This window comes from Pelodiscus sinensis, chromosome 14, assembly GCF_049634645.1.
Source record: "Pelodiscus sinensis isolate JC-2024 chromosome 14, ASM4963464v1, whole genome shotgun sequence".
Lineage (NCBI taxonomy): Eukaryota > Metazoa > Chordata > Testudines > Trionychidae > Pelodiscus > Pelodiscus sinensis.
In genome coordinates this window covers 5,910,790-5,935,628 of record NC_134724.1, presented here as the reverse complement: position 1 = coordinate 5,935,628, position 24,839 = coordinate 5,910,790, and the positions used below count along the sequence as shown (strand labels likewise).

The 24,839-nt window shown below is 47.0% G+C and overlaps 1 protein-coding gene across 3 annotated transcripts in view; it reads right to left on the bottom strand.

Moving 5' to 3' along the window:
• Positions 1-19,439, bottom strand: part of IGDCC3 (immunoglobulin superfamily DCC subclass member 3) — a 226,012-nt gene extending 206,573 nt beyond the window's left edge. The window contains exons 1-2 of one of the 3 annotated variants that reach the window (XM_075896898.1): positions 18,985-19,439; positions 141-446 (exon numbers count right to left, since the gene is read on the bottom strand). In XM_075896898.1, the coding sequence (XP_075753013.1) occupies positions 141-446; positions 18,985-19,051 (373 nt within the window). In that variant the 5' untranslated portion in view covers positions 19,052-19,439. Of the gene's footprint in view, positions 1-140; positions 447-1,081; positions 1,174-3,885; positions 4,196-18,984 lie in introns of those variants that run through there. The other 2 variants (XM_075896899.1, XM_075896900.1) reach the window with 2 other exon arrangements.
• Positions 19,440-24,839: the final 5,400 nt, after the last annotated feature.

The following is a 24,839-nucleotide window of genomic DNA, read 5'->3' as shown; positions in this document are numbered from 1 at the left end:
GCAGACTTACAGCCAGAACAAGAGCTAGGCATCCCTGAAGGTGACCAGGGAACGAACGAACGAACGAACATGTCTGCTTCAAAATGAGACCACCCGCGGCTGGAATTTGGTAGCCCGGACAGGGTGAGCACAGTACTTACTGGCTGCTTGTATCCTCGCCTTGCGGCTGAGCACCAGCCCGAAGTGGTTTTGCGCCATGCAGTCATATTCGCCTTCATCCGACGATCCATCTCCCCTGACTTTCTGGAAGTGGGAGATGTACAGCGACCCATTGGCCAGCACAAAGGCGCTCTCATTGTCCACGATCATCGCCCCGTTCTTCCGCCAGGTGATGCTGATGGGTGGGATTCCTTCCACCTGGCAGGGTAACACCAGCGGCCGCTCTTGCACCGCGACCTCATCGCTGGGCTCCACAGTGAAGGCCAGCTCAGCGGAATGGCCAAAATCTACAATGTGGGGGGAGGAGGAAGAGGGAAAAAAAAAAAAAAAAAAAAAGTCACTTACTCAGCAAGAAACTTCCAGAGTTAAAGCTTTGGCTAAGAGCCGGGATTCAAAACACCTGTCTGGAAACAGGCTGCACTCTGTTGTTTGCAGACCGTGCCTTTCCTACGAAGTGGGCAGAAGCGTGTGCGCACACTTTGGTTGGTCAAGGGCTTCTGACACCCTGAAGGACCCCCAGAATGAAGTCTGCTTCCTGCTCACATGCAGCTCAGAGTCTGGGTTTCCCTGGAGTCAGCATGGAGCTGGCTGCGGGGGGAAAAAACCAGGATCCGCTACGCATCTTGGAACAAGGTTGCCAGCAAAGGGACTGAAACGAATGACAAATGGACAACCAAACCCTTGTGGCTTGGAAAAGCTCAGCCATGTTGTCCCACTTCCAGAGCGGCTATTGCCTGAGCCCCAGCCAGCAAGGCAGTATCTGTAAGAGGAGGATTCACTCGCACAATGGGCATCTGTTACTTTAGACCAGCTATTCTCCACCTCTCCCGCACCAAACGTTTCAGCTGCTCCTCTAGCCCTACAGAAAGGGGTGCCGGCCACAGCCCCCTGAGTTATCACAACAGCCCCTGAAGGTCATGACCTCAAGCTGCACGTTCCTGGCAACTTATTGTATCCAGGAAGCTAGCGGGGCCTCCAGAGGGAAACCTCTTACAGGGCAGAGTTAGATGGCAGTTGACTTTTACCTCATAATACATCAATGTGTCATTGGCCAATCTTGTGTTTTAGCAGTCACATGATGCCATTATTACATTGGTAACGAACAGTAAATTAGGCACGGTCATATTAACTCACCACCTGAAGGCGCAGAAACACGAACCCTCTCATGCAAGCCCATTAGACTAATTGACATAATTAGACTATCAGTTAACATGGGGTTTCTAACACGAAGTAAATCCACACTTCACACCACAAAGAGGCAGATTCCAAAAGTGTGTAAAGCTAATGTTCGAAATCAAGTTCACATTACACACGGGTTTAGAAGGAAAGGCACTGTACATCCAGGATCAAGCGTGGGTTATCAAGAACTACAAGACTTGGGTACAACCTTGACAAGATACATAATGAGTGTTGTCCCAGATTGAGGTGTGGGAGGATTGAAGCAGTACAGAATAGGTGTTTTCAGGTACACCACCCACAGGAAGTTTAATAGAGTCAGACATGGAACAGCACAAGTGTACATACGTGAGAACAAGCCCCTTCCATGAGCCCAGTGAACGGCCAGCACAAGCTTAAACCCACAGGCTGTGTCTAGATTGGCATGATTTTCCGGAAATGCTTTTAACGGAAAAGGTTTCCATTAAAAGCATTTTTGGAACAGAGCGCCTAGATTGGCATGGACACTTTTCCGCAAAAGCACTTTTTGCGGAAAAGCGTCCGTGCCAATCTAGACGCGCTTTTCCGCAAAAAAGCCCCGATCGCCATTTTCGCGATCGGGGCTTTTTTGCGCAAAACAAATCTGAGCTGTCTACACTGGCCCTCTTGCGCAACAGCTTTGCACAAAAGGGACTTTTGCCTGAACGGGAGCAGAATAGTATTTCCACAAGAAGCACTGATTTCTTACAGTAGGAAGTCAGTGCTTTTGCGGAAATTCAAGCGGCTAGTGTAGAGAGCTGGCAAGTTTTCCCAGAAAAGCGGCTGATTTTCCGGAAAAACTGGCCAGTCTAGACACAGCCACAATCTTGGTGTTATTAGCACCACATTCTAGCCAGCTGAGCTAGTCAACATGATCTTAGCCAAAAGGCACAAAAAAACACCCACAGCCCTTCTCATGCAAGCCCATTACACTAATTGACATCCTTAAAACATGCGTTAACATAGCATTGCTAACCATACAAAGCAAATCCACATCATGAAGATACATACTAATTTTCTCAGTGTCTCTAAACATTATGTCCTTTGTATTTCATGCTTCATTGAGTCCAGCACACCTTTTTAGGCTATCATTTGCAACACAGTGGTGATTACAGACTCAAAGGAAAGGTGGAAATGGGCCAGCACTTGAGAACAGCCCAAAGGAAGCATTTACATCAGCGTTTCTTAAACTGTGTTCCTCAGAACGCTGGTGTTCCATGAACAATTTGCAGGTGTGCCACAACCTCTTCTTTATTTTTGTCTTTTCGTCTGATTTTTTTTTTTGAAGAAAATTTTCATAGGGGGGGTCTACATAAAAAAATATTATGGTTTGGTGTTCAGTGGTCTCAGAAAGTTTAAGACACACTGGTTTACATGCAGACCTGAAGTGTAAAAGGTGAAAGAATAGGTGTCCTAATATAAACATTTGAAGGGTGTAAACACCGTGGCTAGGAAATATATTAGGAGAGTTAAGAGGAAGGATCACTAGAGGTACTGTCAAGACACTGAGAAAAGGAACATTTAAGATGAGTATCAGGAAAAGCCTTCCCAGCAATTATTTCATAACAGTCTCCCAAGAGCTGTGGGGAAGGCCTCCTCATGTGGGACATTCATCAAAGCCTGCTTTCAAGCACAAGGAGACATGCAGTCAAACAATCCTGCAGTTCCAGGAAGGTACCAGAACTTCCAACATGCCTCGTCCATCTGCACGTTCTAGTTTTCTGTAGGTTGCTAGCTGCAGGCGGCATGTGCAATCTCACTGGAAGCCCTGGGGGGGCTCTTGTACATTTCAAAAGCAGAATCGCAGCAGAAGTGGTGCAATCGGAGACTGCTTCAGAACTGCTCCCACTGTGCCTCTACGTCCCTTGCCTCCCCGCAGAAAGAGTGCTGGAGGGAACCAGCTTTTAAGCTGGCTCCCCACAGCACCGGATCCTGATCCCCATCCCCTCTCTCTGACAGAGGCGGCAAGGGGTGGGGGAAGCAACTAGTCTCTTACATCCCTAATGTCAATGGGAGGTTTGCCACAGATTTTAAATGCTCCTCTCTGGAGGGTATTTCCATTCAGTGTCACGCTCCACGTAAGACAAAGTACACTAAAAAAGCAGACCAAATCAAGTTAATAAATCTTTAACTGATAAGCCCTGGATGTTTGCATCCCTAGCCTCAACCCGGTCCTGGAAAGTCCCCTTCTAGAATGGAGAAGGGGATTTCGTCTTCAGGGACTCCACTGATGTGGTTACATTGCTGCAAATTCCCTGGATGCAGAAGAGATCCTACTGCCATGCTCATAGATACCATAGTGACCACGTAACGACTAAGCTGGTACTTTTCAGCTAACTTCTGCTACAAAACCATAAGCTACAAGTATCAGGCCAACGTTCATGCTGCCAACACGAGTGACAGGAACACCTTATCGAGTCGCTCCACTCAGGCCCACCACACTTTAGACACAAACACTAGGGAACGAAACAGGCCAGTAGCCAAACCCAACTCGGAACACTCCTGTCAGCCTGTATCAGGGTTGGCACTCACCTCCTGTGTAGGCCTCCATTTGGCCAAGTGCGGGTTCCTGCACTGCCCCAGTTCTAAAAAGCCTTGCAGCTACTCAGCCCTCCAGCTGAGTCACATAGCCTTGTGTGAAATCACAAAGCCCATCCAAGGTACATCTCTAACTGGGGCCCATCCTGGTGCCCTCTGTAAAGTGTCTCTTTAAATCCAGTCTTTCAATCTGTTTCCCCACTCAGTAGGAGAGTGGGGCGTTCCGGGCTTCTCCTGCTGGAGACAGTGCTCTAACAGCCCCCTACTCTGAGCTACCCTCAGTTCTCCCAACCAGCCCCTTGGACCTTCTCCCTTCCAGGTCTGGGCTGCAACTGACCTGGTGCTAGTCCTCCAGCTTCTTATATAGTCCCTCCTGGCTCCTGATTGGCTGGTTCCTCCACAGACACTCTAGCCTCCTGGAGGACTTCTCTATGGCCCTCGTGGCCTTAAGGCCTAGCCCCCTTAAGAAGCCAGATGCTAACTGTTGTATCATGCAAGCAAGGTACTAACAAACTTCAACAGGACTTTATTTACCAAAAGTGAAACCTCTTTACAAAGCTTCTGCACCCCTCTGTAGCTCTCACTCAGCCCCAGGCTAATCTTCTCTCCCCTCCTACCTGTTTCCTGTGCTTCCAGACTCCCAACAGCCAGTGCTCCCAGTTCTAATAATTGCAAGCAGCATCTAAAACACCACACCAACTTCCCCTTTATTCAGCTCCAGTGAGACCACATCTAGAATACTGTGTCCAGTTCTGGGCCCCCCCACTATAGAAAGGATGTGGACGCATTGGAGAGAATCCAGCGGAGGGCGACCAAAATGATTAGGGGGCTGGAGCGCATGACCTATGAGGAGAGACTGAAGGATTTGGGTTTGTTTAGTCTGCAGAAGAGAAGAGCGAGGGGGGATTTGATAGCAGCCTTCAACTTCCTGAAGGGAGGTTCCAAAGAAGATGGAGAGAGGCTGTTCACAGTGGTGATAGATGGCAGAACAAGAAGAAATGGTCTCAAGTTACAGTGGGGGAGGTCTAGGTTGGATATTAGGAAAAACTATTTCCCTTGGAGGCTGGTGAAGCACTGGAATGGGTTACGTAGGGAGATGGTGGAATCTCCATCCCTAGAGGTTTTTAAGTCTTGGCTTGACAAAGCCCTGGCTGGGTTGATTTAGTTGGAGTTAAAACAAAATCACCTTCTCTTCTGCTCTCTGAGCCCGGAATGCTTTCCCTCATTTTATATGTATAAAATTCCTATCTAGGGATGTTAAAATGCGTGTAATTGATGAGCAGTTACACATGGGATGGCAGCCAGCTCCCTGGGAGCCGGTGCATTCCAGGAACCTTCCCAGCGCGCACTGGCTCTCGCCTGCCACCCTACTCGCAGGGAGCCAGCTGCCACCCTGCACTTCTGCTTTTGATACAGAGGCAGCAGTGCAGGGCGGCAGGTGTCTCCCCAAGAGCCAGACCGGCAGCCACATGAAGCCGTTGGGTAACTGATAAATTCACGCTTATCATGCTCATGCTTATCGGTTACCAGTTTAAACAGCTACACCCTTACACCCCTATTGCCGTCACTTATCTACAGCAACTTAGACTGGATTACCGGGGATAGAAACTGAGTGTAACCGGAGAGAAGGCGCAGGGCAGGCAAAGGAGGCCATGGCATGTCAAAGGTGCTGCTCGAGATGGACTCACGTGCACAGGAAAGGGAGAGACTCCACTTAAGAGCAGACCCTTAAAATAAGTAATAAAGGGGTGTGTAGCATGGGGGGAGAGCGTGCTTGTCTCAGAACATCCTACACCGCAGCGACCGACTGGACCCTCCAGCTCCTTTGTAAGAGACAGCCCTGCAGCTCTCTCAGCAGGACAGAGTACAGTCGGCACAAACCATCAATTACATTTCCCCCCAAATTAAGGAATTAGACGAATGCTCAGCATTTTTCTGCAGCGCGGGCCAGAGTCTAAAGATCACCTCACACAACGGGGCCCCATTCTCCGCTGCAGACTTCTGGACTCAGAACAACATTCTCGCTCGTTCCTCTCTCAAGGAGTGGAGTGGGAATTTTGCCCGAGTAAAGACTGAATAAAGACTTCAGGATTTGGCCACCTCCTCCACCCCCCACCGCCAATGACTGAAGAGCTTAATGAAATAAATGCCCCATCTTCCCCCTTGTCTGTTGCATGAAATTGCTTATTATTATATGTACAATAAAGAGAAGAATCAGCATAATTACACCCCCTTTCCCCACAATCGCTGTCATTATAATAACCATCATTAGGGGCTGTGATTGGGGATAATCATGTTTACCTCCGTAAACATTCTGCCTTGATCCTGGCTGTGTGCAGCTTGAACAGGAAAAGGGCTGCAGTTCATCATTTTAAAAAGTCTGTTACTCTCAGGCCCATACTGGACGCTCCGCGATCATTGAGCTTCACTGTGTTTTTTTCTAGGGAGGTGCTGGATTGTGCCTTTGGGAGGGACTGTTCCCCCCCGCCGATGCATTGCAACTCGTAGACACTTCGCTGGGGCCTGAATCCTACTCCAGTTCCCTCTTCCTTTGGTGGACAGGGGACTAGATACCTCCTAACCTAGATCAGAAGCAAATTACACCTCCCCAGCCTTCTCTTGGCTTAACTCTGCTTATTGGCACCTTAGGCCTGGCTCTGCCCACCTGCCCCCTCCACTTGTTTACTCTGTGGGCATGTGGAATAGCAGGCACCCCACCACCCACCTGCTTATGGGCAGGATGGAGTTGAGGGTAGGACACTAGCCTAAGGATTTAGAAGACCGAAGTTCAGTTCCTTGTTCTGCCACAGACTTCTAGCATAACTCTTGTCAAGTCACTTAGGGCCAGATCTGTGAAGGTACTGAGGTGCCTAGAAATGTAGTGGGATGGCTAGTGGAACATTCAGAAGCTCTTAAGTGCCTATCTCCCATAGATTTCAATTGGAATTATGTACTTAGACCCTTTGGAAAATCCCACTGGGCATCTGTGTATGTTTTAAGTGCCTCAGTACCTTTAAAAACCCAGGCCTGGGTCTCTCTGGGCCTCAGTTCCCTGTCTGTGACATGGGGAGAACAACACTGACCTGCCTCCCACGTTAAGATGTTTACGGGGTGCTCAGAGACTAAAAATGAGGTCCTATAAGTACCTAAGCTAAACAGAGAGATTCCTGTGTGCTGACCTTCAGGAACGTCTCCATTTGTCCAGTAGTGAACACTCGGTGTAACAGCCAATCGCACCATGTAGGAAGTAACACTCTGAGTGCCCCTGGAACAAGCATACGACTGAGCATGAGTCAAATGTGGCGGAATCTGGCCACATTTTTTAATCAGACAAAACTTTCATTGAATGAGGCTCAGTTCCGCACCTCCTTGTTCACAAAATCAGTGGGGTTCTCCAGTAGGGATGTAACTGGTTAACTGGTTCCCTGGTTAGCATCACCCTTATGGGATGATGCTTACTAGTAACCAGTTTCACTGGCGCCCTGCCTGGCCAGGCTGCTCCAGCCTAGCTGGGCCCACTGTACCGCGCTCCTGGTATGGGGCTGCCCCGGCGGCTCCCTTGCCCCCGGTGCAATGCAGCAGGGCGGTTAACCGGCTCCCCATGCTCACCCTCAGTATTACTTTATTCTCCAAGCCATCGCATGACACAGGGAAGGGTGGCACTATCTGTCCCAGGAACAGCCTGATCTAAAGGCATTTTTGGCCCAGGAATTCTCTCTTTTGGTAAGATCTTTCAAAGGCACCAATGGGAGTTGATTTTCAAAGGGAGCAGGGCAGCGACCCTGCCTTTGTACCACAAGGGAGATTTTCAAAGGCCATCTGGCTTTACACATACCGGGAAATTCAAGTCCTCTAAAATGTGGAGGGGATTACTCCCATGAAGTAAAACCAAGGAATCCCTTATCAGATTCCGGATCTTAAAAGCAGATTCCAAACTCTGATCCCAGGCTTTCTCCATGACAGTCAAGATTATAGTAAAAAAGAATGATGACATTAGCACAATAATTCTCCCTGTGGGACTAGCAGCCTCCTTTTAGACAAAGGAATGTTTACGTTAGAAGTCAACCTGGATACAGTGAGAATGAACAGATTAGACAGACAGATGCAACAGATAAGGACCAAACAAATGTAAACTCATGTCTCATAAACAGCAGAGTAAATTGATCAGGAAGCCACCAGTTTGGTGCAAAGTGGAAATAAACTCCATTTTCTAGTCAAATGTAAACCATTGAACTTTGTAATTAATTGGGGTGGGGGGTAATTACTCAGGCCATATGCATTCATTAGAAAAGTCTGATTCCCTGATATGCCCGTCCACCTCTTGGCTGTATATCAAACCTAACATCATCCCATGCAAAGTCCCTGAAAAGAGGGATTTACAGAAATAGACTCTCTGAGTCAGTGTATGTTTTATTCACTGCCTGAAAAGATGCAAAACGTTTCTAAAACTACTCCACAGCCAGCTTGACTTATTACTCAGAGTAACCAAGCAGTGTTCACCCAATTAAACAAATGCATGTCTTAACTCCAGCTGCCTATGCCTTGGAATTTGTGAGGGAAAATTGCTTTACCTTCTATTAAAGGGAAGGGGGGTGAGTATTATTAGCACAGACACAAAAGAAAAGAGAAAATGACTTGGAGTCCTCACCCTACAACTCCCCGTTTGAGAAATATTTAACATCTGCCTGAACAACGTGTGTGAGGATGTTTATGATTAGTTCACAGAAGAGATCTAATATTGATCACACAGGAAAGCACACAGAGAAACCAATTAGCGCTAGCACTTTTGGAACCACAAGATTTACCTCATGCTAAAAGAGAACTAACTTTGAATTAATTAAAAGCTTAAGCGACACTTTCAAGTCATTTTTTATCATTTTAATATTTTTAAACTAAAGGTAGTCAGTGTGATTTCCTTTAGATGTTGACGTTTTCCATTTGGGAACCTTTTCCCCCTCCTGTGCTTTTCAAAATAGGCGACATTAAAAAGTCTTCTTTGACAAGAGTAATTATTGTTATTATCTGTATTGCTGTAACTTCTCTAGAGAGACCCCAGCTCAGATCAGGGCCCCATTGTACTATGCAAGGTACAACACAGAGAAAGAGAGCTCTTCCCTGCCTCAAAAAGCCTACAGTCTAAGACAGGGGTCTCATACTCAATTTACCACATGGCCAGTGCCAGCCCTCAAATCCTTTTAGTGGACCAGAGGGCACCCCCTTCTGGTAGGGCTCTAAGAGAGGGTGTCTCTATGTGTTCCCCCGCCCCCAGCTCTACCTGCTGGCCCTTGTGCTCCCCCACACGCTCCTGGGCCTTGCCTGCCACCTGCTGGCAATTTAACACACACACACATACACACACACACACGGGCCCCACAACTGGTAGCGTAGCAGAGCTAGAGCGGTTCCAGCTGCTAGTTCTAAACCACTGTGTCCCAGGGGAGATGTGTGCAGAGTTGTCCTGTACTTTGTGTTTTGGGGAACCCCGCGACGGCCACCTCAACCGTCCTATGGACAGGAGGGCGCCCCCCATACTCAGGTTAACCTGTGGGACCCTGGGGTCAGGCGCCCCTCACACACACACACTGCAGTGGTGGGAGCAGAGGCTGCTGCACTGCCCTGCTTCCCCATGGCTCCTATCACCATGGTGAGCACAGGAGATTTGACCCTTGCTGCTGCCTCATGCCAGGCCCCCCGTAATCCCCAAGGCCACGTCCCTCGGGGGAGGGAGATGGAGGGAAAGGGTGTGATGGGGGGGGGGGGACAGGGCAGGGGATGGACTTGGGGGAAGGAGACGGACACCCCCCTTCAAGGCCACAGGGACTCAAGGGACAACAGCCATGTGTGGACTGGATTGCAGAACTACACAAATGGCTGAGGGGCCATGAATTTGAGACCCTGGGTCTAAGCAGACCGAGCCAGTATTATGCGTTTTTCCAATTCACATGGGTAGGAATTGAGAAATTAAGCCCTGGCCTACACTAGGGAGTTATTTTGAAATAATCCCCCTTATGATTTCAAAATAGTAAGTGGAGCGTCCACACTACGAATAACTACTGTTATTTCCAAATAACGGGCTGGTTATTTTGAAATCTGAACTCCTGCTTTCCTCGGGGAATAAGCTTATTTCGAAATAGTTATTTCAGGAGTTATTTCGAGTTTAGTTATTTTGAAATAATTTCCTAGTGTAGACATGCTCTAATTCAGTGTTTCTCAACCTTTTGTTTATACAGTACTCCTTTAAAAAAAATTGTAAGTACCCCCAGTACCTACAGTTTTCAGACATGCAAATTTTTTCTACCATTGAAACACATTTGTTTAAACAAGTTAATCGTAGCTGGGCAGGCGATGAAATTTTTGGGTGTAAAAAGTACAAAAATAATTAAACGCTGTAAAACTTAAAACAAAAATTCAGTTTTCTCCAAATTTCAGTTGTGTTGACTTACCGCCCCCAGACTTCTCTTGAGTACCCCTAAGGGTACTCGTACTACTGGTGGAGAAATACTGCGCTAATTGACTTATTAAAGACACATAGCAAGTCAGTGGCAGAGCCAAAAACTGAAATAAGTTCCAGTCTAGCTCAGTTCCATCATGCCCCCTCCTGTCCTCACCTAGCCCTTGGTCCCTGTATGCTGTGGGAGGAGTGGCCACTGGCATATAACATGACCATACAGCCTTTGCCAGCTTTAGGCTCAAGAAAATCCCCTTTGACAGGGGGAATGTTCTGGTCATAAGAAGAACATAAGAACGGCCATACTGGGTCAGACCAAAGGTCCATCTAGCCCAGTAGCCTGTCTGACGACAGTGGCCAGCACCAGCTGCCCCAGAGGGGGTGGACCAAAGACAATGATCAAGCGATTTGTCTCCTGCCATCCTTCTCCAGCCTCTGACAAACAGAGGCCAGGGACACCATTTCTATCCCCTGGCTAATAGCCTTTTATGGACCTAACCTCCATGAAATTATCTAGCTTCTCTTTACACTCTGTTATAGTCCTAGCCTTCACAGCCTCCTCTGGCAAGGAGTTCCACAGGTTGACTACACGCTGTGTGAAGAAGAACTTTCTTTTATTAGTTTTAAACCTCTCCGGAAGGTTTAAATTTACCTTGGCACAACGCAAATTTGTCAGAGTACTGAATCCAGCCTCATAAATCCTATATAGAGATGTAAAATCCCATTTAATTAGTTAACCAGTAGTGGCTCCCAGCTTCCGCCCACCATGAAGCAGACCCGCTGGTAACCAATTAGCCTCACCAGGTAAGAAACACAATGAGGAGTTCAGCCCAAGGTGTATTACCCACAGAACTATCATTAACTCCAAAGCCAGCAAAATGACAAGTACAAACCTACTGGGTGCGTCTAGACTGGCAAGATTTTGCGCAAAAGCAGCCGCGAGTATTTGCGCAAGAAGACTGACTTTGTACTGTACAAAAATCAGTGGTTCTTGCGCAAATAATCCGACGCTCCCGCTCAGGGATAAGCCCTCTTGCACAAGTATTCTTGCACAAGAGGGCCAGTGTAGACAGCCAAGTTGATTTCTTGTGCAAGAAAGCCCGATGGCTAAAATGGCCATCAGAGCTTTCTTGTGCAAGAGAGCATCTACACTGGTATGGATGCTTTTGCGCAAAAGCACATCTTTTGCGCAAAGGCACATGCCAGTATCGACGCTCTCTTGCGCAAATACTTTTAACGGAAAAACTTTTCCGTTAAAAGTATTTGCACAAAATCATGCCAGTCTAGACGCAGCCACTGGGTTTTGTGAGGTCCTACAAAAAGTGGCTACTTTTTGCCTTCTAAATGATTCTGTAACACAGAGATATGTTTTAATAAAATGGGAGAGGGGGTCAACAAACATGTGGACAAGTGAATACAGTGTAACTGGACTTTCAGAAAGCCTTTGAGGAAGCCTTAAGCAAACTGAGAAATCATGGGATGAGAGGGAAGGTCGTTTCATGCATCAGTAGCTGGTTAAAAGACACGAAACAAAGGACGGGAATAAATGGTTAGTTTTCACAGTACACAGTGATAAATAACTAGGTCCCTCCTAGCGGTCTGTATTGGGACCAGGGCTGTGTAATATATTCATAACTTATCTGGAAGAAGGGGTAAAGAGTGAGGTGGCAAAGTTTGCAGATCATACAAAAGTACTCAAGATAAATGTTCAAAGCAGACTGCAAAGGGAGTTCACAAATCTGGGTGACTGGGCAACACAGTGGCAGATGAAATTCCGTGTTGATAACTGCCAAGTAATGAACACTGGAAAACATAAACCCAACTAGCCATACAAAATGATGGGTTCTGAATTAGCTGCTACCACTCAAGATATGATCCTGGCGTCATTGTAATAGATCTCTGAAAACATCCACTCAACATGCAGCAGCAATCAAAAAAGTTAACAGAATGTTAGGAACCATTAAGCAAGAGATAAGCTAATAAGACAGAAAATATCAGAATACAACTGTATAAAGCCATGGTAGACCCACACCTTGAATATGGCATGCAGTTGTCACTGCCTCATCTCAAAAAAACTATTTAGAACTGGACGAGGTACAGTGAAAATGATTAGGAGTATGGAACAGCTTCCACATGAGGAGAGATTTAAAAGACTGGGACTGTTCATCTTTGAAAAAAAGACAATAAAGGGGCAATATGATAAAGATCTATAAAATCATGAGTGGTGTGAAGAAAGTGAATAGGGACATGTTATTTACCCCTTCATACAACACAAGAAACAGGGTCACCCAGCAAATTTAATTGGCAGAAGGTTTAACACAAACAAAAAGAAACATTTAACACAACTCAGAATCAACCTGTGGAACTCCTTGCCAGAGGATCTCGTGACATGCAAAACTATAACTAGCTTCAAAAAATAATTACACAAGTCCATGGAAGACAGGTCTATAGTGGCTACTGGCCAAGATGATCACTGACATAACCCTATGCTCTGGGACTCCGAGTCTTTGCCTGCCAGATGCTAGGACAGACAAAAGAGGGTGGATCACTCAATTTCCCTGTTCTGTTCATTCTCTCTAAAGCATCCGGCATTGCTCACTGCAGGAAGTCAAGGTACCATGCTATATAGACCGTTGGGCTGACCCAATATGGTCATTCTTCAGTTCTTAGTAGAGATTCTTAAGTAGATTACAACTGTTCCAAGGCTAATGAAACTGGGGTGTTAAATATCTTGACAGAGTCTCTTCAAGTCTTCCTGAAGCTGACCGCATCACTGACTACACTGTAGTATACTGCACAACTGGCTCTTTCTGAATTCAGAAAAGTTACATTTAATGAAGAGAGCAGAATCTAGTGGTTCCTAGTAAAGTTTTCTTCCCTAATTTGACTTTCTCCCTCATTTTAAAAAAAACCACTAGCCTTTTCTCTCTTTACCATTCTTTCCCTTCTGGCTCCCACCTTGGTCCTCTCCACTTTCCCTTCGGGACCAAAGTGCAATTGCTCCTCCCACTCAAAATACAACTAAGTTGATAGCCTCATATGACATGTTAGAGACTCTTCCCAGCTCCCAAACATGGTACATTGTACGTAACCTTGTGTAACCCCCTGACCTTTCAGAAAGTGAATGGGATCCTTCCCCTACTGACTTCCAGGGATGCTGGGGAAAACCCGGCTGTCGGTGGGCTAGAACTGCTACCTTTAGGTATCTATGCTAACCAATGCCCAGAGATAGCAGTGGAATCCAAGCCACCATGGGGCAACCAGGTAAACCGTCTCAATGTGGCACCCCAGGGTGCCTGGTGCCTCACACAGAGAGTGTTCTTCTTTCGACTTCCTGCTGTGTAGACAGCACCAAAAGCCGAAATAAACTATTTCGAATTGAGCTATGCAATTGACTTAGTTCAAGTTGTGTAGCTTATTCCAACTTTCGCCCTGCTGTGTAGACATGCCTATGGAGACCTCACAATTCTCTCTAGCCTCACAACGTGTGAAGTCGACAGCCGACCCCGAGAGTCTCCCTACGCTGTCTTGGAAGGGAAGATGACTATATGATAGACACAGCTGGTTTCTTTGGAGTCAAAAATCCCCAGCGTATTTGTAATCTAATCTTTGAGTTGTTTTATTAATTTCCAGGGGATGTGAAAAATGAACGATACCGCACTAATACTTTCCAGACCCTTAGATTTTCTTTGCTTTATCATTTCTCATTCCACACCTTACTGAAAAGTAGGAAGGGCTGATTGATCAGTCCGGGCTCCACCTCCAGGGGGCATCAGTAGAGTGGGACACACATCAGGGCCTTTTATTTTTTGATGAAGTACCAACACTCTGCCCCTTCACACTCATTGCGTGGGTGTGAGAGGCAAAGATTTCTTTTGCAAAAGCACTGGTTTATGTAAGAGCTGCCCGACAGGGTCAAACCAACCGCCCCTCTAACCCAGCACCCAACACTGTGCCCGATGCTTCAGAGGAAAATCACAGGACAGGGCAATTATTGAGTGAGCCATCCCCTGTTGTCCAGTCCCACTGCTTCTGCTGAAGAAAGAAAAAAAAAAAAGCCCCAACTTTTGTTTTACGATTAGCTTCATCAAAACAATGAGCAAAAATGAAATTAATCCTGGCCTCTGCTATGAAACTCCGGTTTTAAATTACCAAAGCAGCAGCAGGTCTGGACTGTTAAGTGTCTAGGCTCCAGTCAAGTGCATGCTGCGGTGGAACCGTGACATCTGATATAATAGCAACGCCAGATTAGTAGTTATGTGCTTTCCCCAATATGTCAGCCTGTTTGCCTCACTCCTCTTTTAAAGTGCAATTATTGACATGTCCTCCCCTTAAACATTGGGTTTATATGCTTGCCAGTGACTCCCGGACATGTGTCAACAATTATTTTTATTTCCCTGAAAAACCAAAATGTTGCATATTCTTTTGGATAAAGTGACTTGGGTAGATTTTCATGAGCGCTGCTCTGTAATTTATTAGTCTCAAAACTCTGTAAAACGACAAGCCGCAGTAAAGTTTAAATAAGTTTGTGATTCCGAAGTAATTTTGAATTGACTATTTCCCCTCCCACCACATTTGGATTTAGGCTAATTTAATTTCTTTTTTTTTTAAATCTTAATCTGAACAAGCTTGGCTAGGCTTGTCAGGTAAGATCAAATAAAAGGGTGATATGATGGATCCAAAAAACACAAAGCGGCTCATGTTCTGAGGCTGCTGCAATCTACAAAATGAAATGCATGGCATGCCCTCTAATCAATGCAGAATTAGCTCTCTGCTTTTCAACAGGAGAAAGCCAGACGCTCAGCATGGCGCTATCCTGCCACGCTGCTCCTCACACAGAAACCACACGGTTGGGGCCCGATCCTGTTCCCGCTGAAGTCAATAAGAAAGCTCCATTGACTTCAAGGGAGCAGAAGCCAGCCTTTGAATGTCAGTGCTCCACCATGGTGAGAAAGACACGCTCTCTTGATCTCCACACGCCAGACAAAGGAGTTCCTTTGGGGCCCTGGGGAAGTGAAAGCATGGGGGGGGGGAAATAAAGGAGCACACACTGGATGGAACTACTTCTAAAGTATCTGCAGAGCATAGCTGTGCAGGGACTGGTACTGCACAGGGGCCGGAGCGATGCACTTAGCATGCTTCAAGCGGAAGAGAAGGAGAGAGAAATTCCAGGCGCAAAGAAGAAAATCCGAAAAGTAAAAAGTCAGTGCGAAGGAAAAAAGATAGTTCCTGGTTCGTACGAGTACGATAAAAGCCTCTGCTCCCCTCTTTGGCAATAGTTACTGCCAGGAGCCTGATTCTGCTCTCATATACACCAATAAAGGCAGTGGAATCAGGTGGGTGGGTGCAGAAATGGTGGGGCGGGGTCAGGATTGTAGTGTAGACCCTGGGCCCAAATCCATATTCTTTACACACGCTGAACTCCCAGTGGACTTTGCAGGGAGTTTTGGGTATAGACGAACAGGAGGGTGATAGGCAATATAGAACAGGTAGAAATTATTAGATAGATGTATAACATTTCTGTGTGTATTACCATTATTCTGAGAGTTATAGCTGCTCGAGTCGGGGACTGACTCTGTGTTTCTACAGCACCCAATGCAACGAAGCAATATCTGCCTTAGCCATTAGGTGCATCTGTAACCCACACACTGGGTATGTGGGTTACACATCTGAACATAAATATTAAATAATCATAAAACTAGGTACGCTGATGACATGGTGTTGGTAACAAAATTGTGTATTTACACAATGCAGAGGTGCAGGTACACTCGACACACTCTCTTTTCAGCCCTCTCATATTTTACATGCAACTTAGTTATTGCTAGACAACCCAGCCTGTCATTTTATTAACCATGAGATTTTGATTGTAAATGAAAACGGAGCAGCTCTTAGCACTTAAACACATTCTCAAGCTGAACTCCCGCCTGAAACAAAGGCTGAATGAGGGTTTGAATTTCATATATTGTCTTTGAGCTTTATTAGGGAAATGATACCAGATACCCTGTATGTATTTTAAGAGAAAAGACAGGTCTTATGCCAATTTAGGAGAAAGCAATCCTTTACCACATTAAGAACAAAACCCTAAAGCCATGTAGAGAATAGGAATTAGCAAAAGCTTATAGCTTCAATAATTTAAAAAGTTAAGCCTACTTAAATATAAATGACAGCATTTAATTCCAAGGCTGTTACTAAGCAGAACCTGGGTGCATCTCATATCCTGTGCCTTTCTTTGAATGCAGGGCTCAGCAATGACAGACAAAAGCTGTCCGTCACCCAGAACAAAGAACTCCAGGAAATTAAAAGAAGAGGAAATTCTGTCTTGGAGCAGAACCCGGCTCCCATGAACCGAGCCCCGAGTGGGTTCAGCTTTCACTTAGTTTATTTAAGAGGCAGCCTAATTTTGGAAAGTTTGAAAAAACAGGAGGATGGAACTCAAGCATTATGTAATGAGCAGAGAGAGCATCCTGAGAAAAAGAAAATCCAACATGACACAGTACCTCCTGTATGCAGAACCTCTGAGTCACAGATTTCCTCACCGTGGAAAAGGTTTCTATTGAGTTACTGATTGACATGCACATAGAATGTTTTATTAAATTCAGCAGAGCACAGAAACTTACACTCACTGTTTCTACTGTGTTGAAGCCTACGGAGGGAACAAAAAATCCTAGGAGGAGGAGGAGGGGGAGGTAACCTTTTAAACCGCAGCCAAATGTTCCTAAGAAAGACCAGGAAAGCATACCACAAAGTCGCCAATACAACTTACACACTGTAATACAAATAAAAACAAGATACAATCTAAAAGCTCAATAGACAATACATTAATAATGAGCTTGATTTTTGAAGGTTAAACTTTCAATAACTTGCCATAAAAAAGAGGTTAAAAACACCAGAAGTATTATTTCAATCACCTTAATTGCACTATTATCTATCCAGAAAGTATACGAGGCTGATTGTAATAAGGAGACCTGTCTCATTACTGCTCAGTTCATCATTCTTTTTATAATTTTCCAGTAGCTACACACACATCTTTTACTATTGGCTGCTAAGGACCACGCAGCAGGTTTATTACCCTCATAACCCAACAAGCTGATTTCCTAGACATTTTTCATACTCTCAGGTTAAGTGTAACACTGTTCCTCCCACTCTGAGAAGGCTGAGTGGTTTCTAAAACAACTCATACTGTATTTTGTTCAGGTTCCTCTATTAAGGGGGAGGAGGGGAGGAGTAAAGGGGAAAATCATCTTCCCACATCAGTATTTCCTCTTTTACCAAAGAAGATCATTGCCTTTCTTGGCTCTCTTTTTACATTGATTCTGTATTTTTAACAGCACCCCGAGTAGAGGAGAAAACGTTACACTTTATCAGCAGGGTTTGTGGTAGGTCCAGGGGAAAATCCCTTTGATGTTTTTGTAATTCAGTCTTAGACCTATGGGGGTGTTACTGGCAGTGCTGGCGTTTTTGTGTGAACTAAAGCCAAGCATTACATAAAAGCATAACACTTGTAGGTTTAAAATATTTTGCTATTTCCCTTGTAACTTTTACTATAACTCTTCTTCCCTTTTCAGCTATCATTTGCAATGACAAAGATGGTGCATTGTTATAGGGGAGGATTTCTCCCTCCCAAACACACACATACACACACACACTTTGTATATATTGTAGGTGTGATGCAAACAGCATTGCAATCCTCAGACCACTCAGTAACACCAACTTTCATTCCCGTCGGTGATCATGAATGCCATGGGGTCTGTTCTAAATCTATAGTCAAGGGGATTCTGTCCTTTCTTCCAATTAAACGTACAGCTTTTCCAAAACAGTAGGGACCGTTCCAATTAACCCGAATTAAACTGGTTTATCATTGACAGGCCAGCATAAAATTCTAGGGGAACAGCTGGGGGTGGGGGAAGGAGGAGACCCCCCCATTATTTCATTTAGACCCCTTCTCTCCATCTTACACAGCCCCACACCATCTTCCCCACTCAAGCCGAACTTCCCCAAACCTGTGCAGGGCACGTTTTAAACAGTTTGTAGCTTTTCAACCCTCCCCCACCCCCCTCTTCAAGGAGCCCACGGGAGAGAAGAAATCTTGCCGCACTTCGCAGCCATGCGGCGCGCTGGACTCCCATGCCTGGGTGCGTGATCGACAGAGGGTGTTTTGGAAAAAGTTTCCTCGCTGCCGACCTGCAGCCAGCTGGCCTAGTTTCAGGGGAGACGCGGATCCCAAGGATCGCAGGAGCCTAGCTGGGCTCCGAAAGGAGAGATCAGGCACCGTGTGTGTGTGTGTGAGTGTGTGTGTGTGTGTGTGTGTGTAGGGGGGATGATGATAACCCAGCGTGTGTGTGTGGAAAGAGAGAGCGCGCAGCAGCAGCATTCACGGCGGTTTGGCAAATTTCCCTGCTTGGAAAGTAGCTTGTTGACAGAGCCATGTGCTCCTCGCCGAGCAGCGAGGAAAATCAAAACACAGGCGGGGAGCGTGAGGCTGGATCGGCGCTGGCCAGCGCCCCCCTTCCCCTCCTCGGTCCCCTTTTAAAGCAAAAATAACCAGGCAGCCCACGCCCGGGGGGGTGCACGGGGCCCCTCCCCAGGAGCGGCTCAGCAGCCCGCCCGGAGCCGGGGAGGATGGGCTGGGGGGTCGCCCCGCTTACCTCCCGCGAAGGCGAGCAGAAGGAATCCGAGCACGCCGGCCGGCAGAGGCGAGTCCGGGGCAGCCATGGGGGCCACGTTCCCTGGTGCTGCTCCTTCTCCGGGGTGAAGACTCAGCCCCCTCCCAATGCACCCAAGCGCCGAGCTGGGAGCCCGGCTACACCCTCCCGGTGCGGAGGCGGCTGCCTACGACCATCGCTGGCTGGAGCTGCTGGCAGGAGCTCGCGCCATCTTGCACATCTATCAGGGATCTGTCAGCATCTCCCTGCAAGCGCGCAGGCATTAGCCCTCGCTACCCCCCGCCACACTCGCCGCCCTCTCTCCTGGAGGCCCCTTCTGGGGGGACAAAAGATCCAAGCGGCGCTTTATGCGGCTGGACATGGCCCGGCGAAGCAAGCGGATCCCCCCTTCCTTGCCCCAGCCGGCTTTGAACTGGAGCCGGGCTGCTGCCGGGGCAGATCAAAAGCCTCCTGCGCTTTCTTTTGTGCCCCGGCAGGGAGCGGCTTTCCCTCGCCCCAAAGCAAAGGCAGGGAGGGAAAGTGATGCTCGTGTTCGCACTGGAGTTTTAAACAATAATTAAAGGGGACACCCACACACACACACACACGGGGACACACACACACACACGGGGACACCCACACACACACACACACGGGGACACACACACACACGGGGACACACACACACACACACACACACGGGGACACACACACACACACACGGACACACACACACACACACACGGACACACACACACACACACACACGGACACACACACACACACACACGTGTTTTCATATGGCCCAACTTGCAAAGCCTCCCCCTTCCCGTTTATTTCCCTGTGCCAACGCGCACGCACACACACACCCACCCACACCCACACACACACACACACGTTTTCATATGGCCCAACTTGCAAAGCCTCCCCCTTCCCGTTTATTTCCCTGTGCCAACGCGCGCGCACACACACACACACACACACACACGTTTTCATATGGCCCAACTTGCAAAGCCTCCCCCTTCCCGTTTATTTCCCTGTGCCAACGCGCACACACACACACACACACACACACACGTTTTCATATGGCCCAACTTGCAAAGCCTCCCCCCTCCCCGTTTATTTCCCTGTGCCAACGCATCCCAGGCTGCAGCTCGGATCGCACACGCGGCTCCACAAAAGAGACTTTGCATTGTGTGTCCGTTGAATTCCTCCGGATTTATGCTGGGGTGTGTGACGGAGCAGGCGGGATGCAACGAGCCAGGGGGAAAAATCTCCCGTTTCATATGGTAAAACTTATCTACCGGGGGGGAGCAGAGGAAAGGAGTTGAAGAGTTAGGAGGCTGCAGGGGAAAGGATTCAAATATTCCCTCCTCCAGACCCTGGGAAAAAAGTCACCCAAGACCTATTCGGCGGCGTGTATTTGTGTTGTGCCTTGACTGGAGTCAATGCAGGTACATAACACGGATGAGTTTAGTCCTCTGGAAATTAATGAAAACAAACGTCTGCCATGTGACCCATGTTAACTTCGAGCTCTGCTCTCGAAATCAGGCAATTCCGAGAGAGCGGAATTACAGGAGGAAGTGTGTTATGCATTGACCTGCTGCATCTATGAGAAAGAGCTTCACTATGCAAGAAGCTGAAGCCTGATTTCTATGCTCGCTAAAACACAAAGCCATAGAGGGAGTTCTTCTCTAACTCCCAGGTGCCCCCACCCGCGACACTGTTTTACAGGATATAAACAACGTATCTGGCTATAATGGACTGATTTATTGCCCTGAAAGAAAAGTGACAATTGCTTTACATGCTAATTCTAGAGGATCAAATTAAGAGCAAACAAATGATTTTACACTCAAGAAAGGAGCGATTTGTCTTTCAGAGTTAAACATACCTTCTCAGGGGAAAGTTATTCTCCTTAATGACCCTCTATGGTCAGGATCTGAAGGAAATGGCTTTTTTTCCTATTGGCTTGGTGTCTTGGTTGGGATGTTTTTTAAATAGGGCAAAGAGTAGCCCTGTAGTACGTCTACACTGGACACTTATTTCGAAATAAGCTATTCGGGAAGATGTACTCTGAAATAGCTTATTTCAAAATAGCACGTCTACACTGCAGGCAAGCCTCAAAATTAGTCCATGGGGGGCTTCCCTAATATGGACATCTTACCTCGATTTAGAGCCCCAGGAAGCACTGGGCAGTAATTCATTTGAATGGCCCCGGGGAGGAGCTATTTCGAAATAGCAGCAGTAGAGCATCCATGCTACAGCTATTTAAAAATAGCTATTTCTGAATAGGCACTATTCCTCGTGGAATGAGGTTTACAGAAGTCAGAATAAGCCATCAGTTATTTCGAAATAACAGTATTGCTGTGTGGACGCCCACATTGTTATTTTGAAATAAAGTCAGTTATTTTGAAATAATTGTGCTGTGTAGATGCACTCCGAGGCTACGTCTACACTGCCGGTTTTGCAGGCAGTGAGTATGCAAAGGAGGCGTGGATTAGCATATTGTTTGCCTCATTTGCATAATTTATTCACACTTTTTTTGCCCACAGAGGAATGAGGATCTTGTGGAAAATGGGGGGGGAGGTTGTACAAAAAAACCCTGTCCACACTCCTTTTTCCCGCAAAAACCCTTGGCGCAAAAATGGTGTGCATAAATTATGTAAACGAGGCACAGTGATATGCTAATCCATGCCTCATTTGCATACTCACTGCCAGCAAAACCAGCAGTGTAGACGAAGCCCTAGACTAACAAGATCTAGATATATAGTATCATGAGAAAAATTCCACTCTGCTCATTTGAGAAAGTGGGATTTGCCTAAGAAAGCTCATCATACTATCGTTAGTCTACACTGCACTTTTACCTCAAAATAAGCTACGTAATTTGCACTATGCAAATTGAGTAGCTTATTTAGAGGTAATTTCAAAATACCTTATTTCGAAATTTGGCACTGTCTACACAGCACCAAATTTTGAACTAAGGCACTATTCCAAAACATCCCTTGTGCAATAAGGTTTATAGGAACATTGGAACAGCAAACCCGTTATATTTCAGTATAACAGGCTTGCTCTTAAGATGCAGAATAGCTATTTTCAGATACCAGACGTATCCTGAAATAGCTCCACAGTGTAGACATAGCCTAAGGTGCTACAGGACTACTTGGCTATCCCTCTAGGACTTTTGAATATGCCTTGAATGTTGTTCCCTTGAATTTAATTCACTGTGCCCAACAATCAGAAAGTTCACAAAGAACATGGGTCAGATGAGAAAAGAAGTAACTTTGGTCCCTTTTTTGGTAAGATGTACAAAGGGAAATTCAAAAAGTACCAGTGAAACACTTCGGGCTCGTCTACACTGGCCCCTTTTCACGTTGTCCTGCCTGGAATACACGTAAGTGCGGGAGGCTGTCAGATGACCAGTTGAGGTGCCTTCGCGTGCATCTACATTGCACCGTAGCTCAAACTAAGATACGCAACTTGTGCATCTTATTGCGATGCTATTTCAAAACAGCATATTTCGTCGACAGCGCCAAATTTCAAAATAAAGCGCGATTCCGAAACATCCTTTACTCCTTGTGGAAAGAGGTGTACAGGGATGTCAGGGTAGCAAGCCCAAAGTAACAGGCTTGCTGTGAAGACGTGGGATAGCTATTTCGGGATACTCACTAGGGCAGCGGTCACCAACTAGTTGATCGGGATCTACTGGTAGATCTTGGCACCTCTGACAGGTGTTGACTAGTTTGACCAAGAGGCTCTAGAACGTCAGATGTCTCTCCCCACTTCTGCAGTGCATTTCCTGCCCTTTGCCTTGGAGCTGTTTCCCTCTCCCACTCTGTAGTCTATCTCCACAGAACAGGGGTGGAGGGGCACAACAGGACTTGGTATGTAGGGAGTTTTCTGACTGCTTTGACAGGGGTGCAAGGCCAGAGCAGGGGTGAGCCTGCTTTTGCCCCACTGCACCACCACCCAGGTGGTGGTACCTGTGGTAAGCAGTGTCCAGCTGTAGCCTGCATCCCTGTCCCAGTCATGTACCTCTTCCTGCACCCCAAGCCTCTGCCCCAACCCTGAGCCCCCCTACACACAAAGGCTGTGACTACACTGGCAAGATTTTGCGCACAAGCGAATGCTTTTGTGCAAAATCTTGCCGCCTGTCTAGACTGGCAGTGAGTATTTGCGCAAGAACACTGACTTTGTACTGTACAAAATCAGTGGTTGCGCAAATATGCCGACGCTCCCGCTCAGGGATAAGCCCTCTTGCGCAAGTACTAGTGGTTGTTAAAGAACAGCCTTAGCCAGTTCATTACAGATGGAAACAAAGGGGCTATGTCTACACTGGCGCGATCTTGCGCCAGAAGTATGCAAATGAGGCTAAGCGTGGAATAACGGCATTGCGCGAGAGGGTTTTTCTTGCGCAAGAAGGGGCAGTGTAGATGCTCCTTCTGACGCAAGAGCCTCTTCCGCAAAAATGGCAGCTCATTAGATATGCAAATGAGGCTCGGCGATATTCCACGCTTAGCCTCATTTGCATACTTCTGACGCAAGATCGCGCCAGTGTAGACATAGCCAGGGTGTCCGGTGCCACTGTGCCTTGCTGTGCAAACAGCGGGAGATTTTGCATGGCCATTAGCTGTCTGAGCTGAGGAGGAGCTATATCGCCTCAGTTAATTGCAAGCAACTGCCCCGGTGAGCCTGCCGTTTTGCTGTCAGCGGAAATGAGCATGTGGCACCCGCACTAATGACTCCTTAGAGAAAAGAGAGGCACACGACTGAACATCCCATGCCAATGAGATGAGCCAGGAAAATCCAACAAAGTATCCTTCTGGCATAGACACTCTAGCTCCCCTGCCTCCTAGGAATGTGAAAGGTTAACCGCTGGGGGATGGAGCAGTCTCCACCTGCCACGGGCAGGGGGCTGCTCTAGCCCCATAGAGCCCGCCACAGACGGGCTGGACCAGCCCAGCCGGAACAGCTCCTGTCCACAGCTGGGGGTGCTGCAGGCAGGGGCTGCTGTGGTCAAACTGAAGCAACCGCTGTCTGTGGTGGGCCATGGGGGGGCTGCAAGCAGAGGCTTAACTACGTTTAACCTGTTAACCAATTAAATGGGATTTTACGTCCCTTCTTTCCTTTGCCCCTTTGCATTAGCGTCTCACTTAAGAGATGATGCGTTAATGCCGATGATCATCAGCTGCAGCACGACACACCAAGAATGCCTGTAGACTAACTTACCTGATCTGACTGAGATCTGAAGAGCTTGGCTGGGTGGGATTTGTAGTTCTTTTTTTTCCTGCTCTAACTAAACCCTGACAGCAGATCAGAATGCAGCTCAAGGAGCCCATGGTCAGCACTGGGTACCTGGCCGGAGTTCAACATCTGTTGAAGTCAATGGAACTAGTAGTAGGGTAAAATTTTCAAAAGTGCCTAATGCCCAGGTTGTCAGAGGCATTTAGGTGCCTAATGCTCATGTATTTCCCTTGGAGGATTTGAGATTACGTGATTTAGGAACCTAAGTCCCGTTTTCAGAAAGCGACTTGGGCATTTAGGAGACTAAATCCCTAGGATTTGCAATGAGATTTAGGCTCCTAAATCACTTGGTGCTTTAGAAAAGTTTGCCCATATTGACTTCTGTGAGCTTTGGCTCAGGCCAATAGAGTCTCATTTAGCCCACAGGTCAGATACTGCAAGGTGTGCCATGGCCTCAACTTTGATTGGAGTAGTTGGCAGCATATTTCAGGAATTGCTCAGAGCCATGCAGGATAGAGGCTCACATGGCAGTACTGTGCCTGTCAGGGAGTCAGGCTCTGACACCGACATACCCTGGGCCCTTGGGCAAGTCACTTAACCTGGATGAGCCTCTTTCC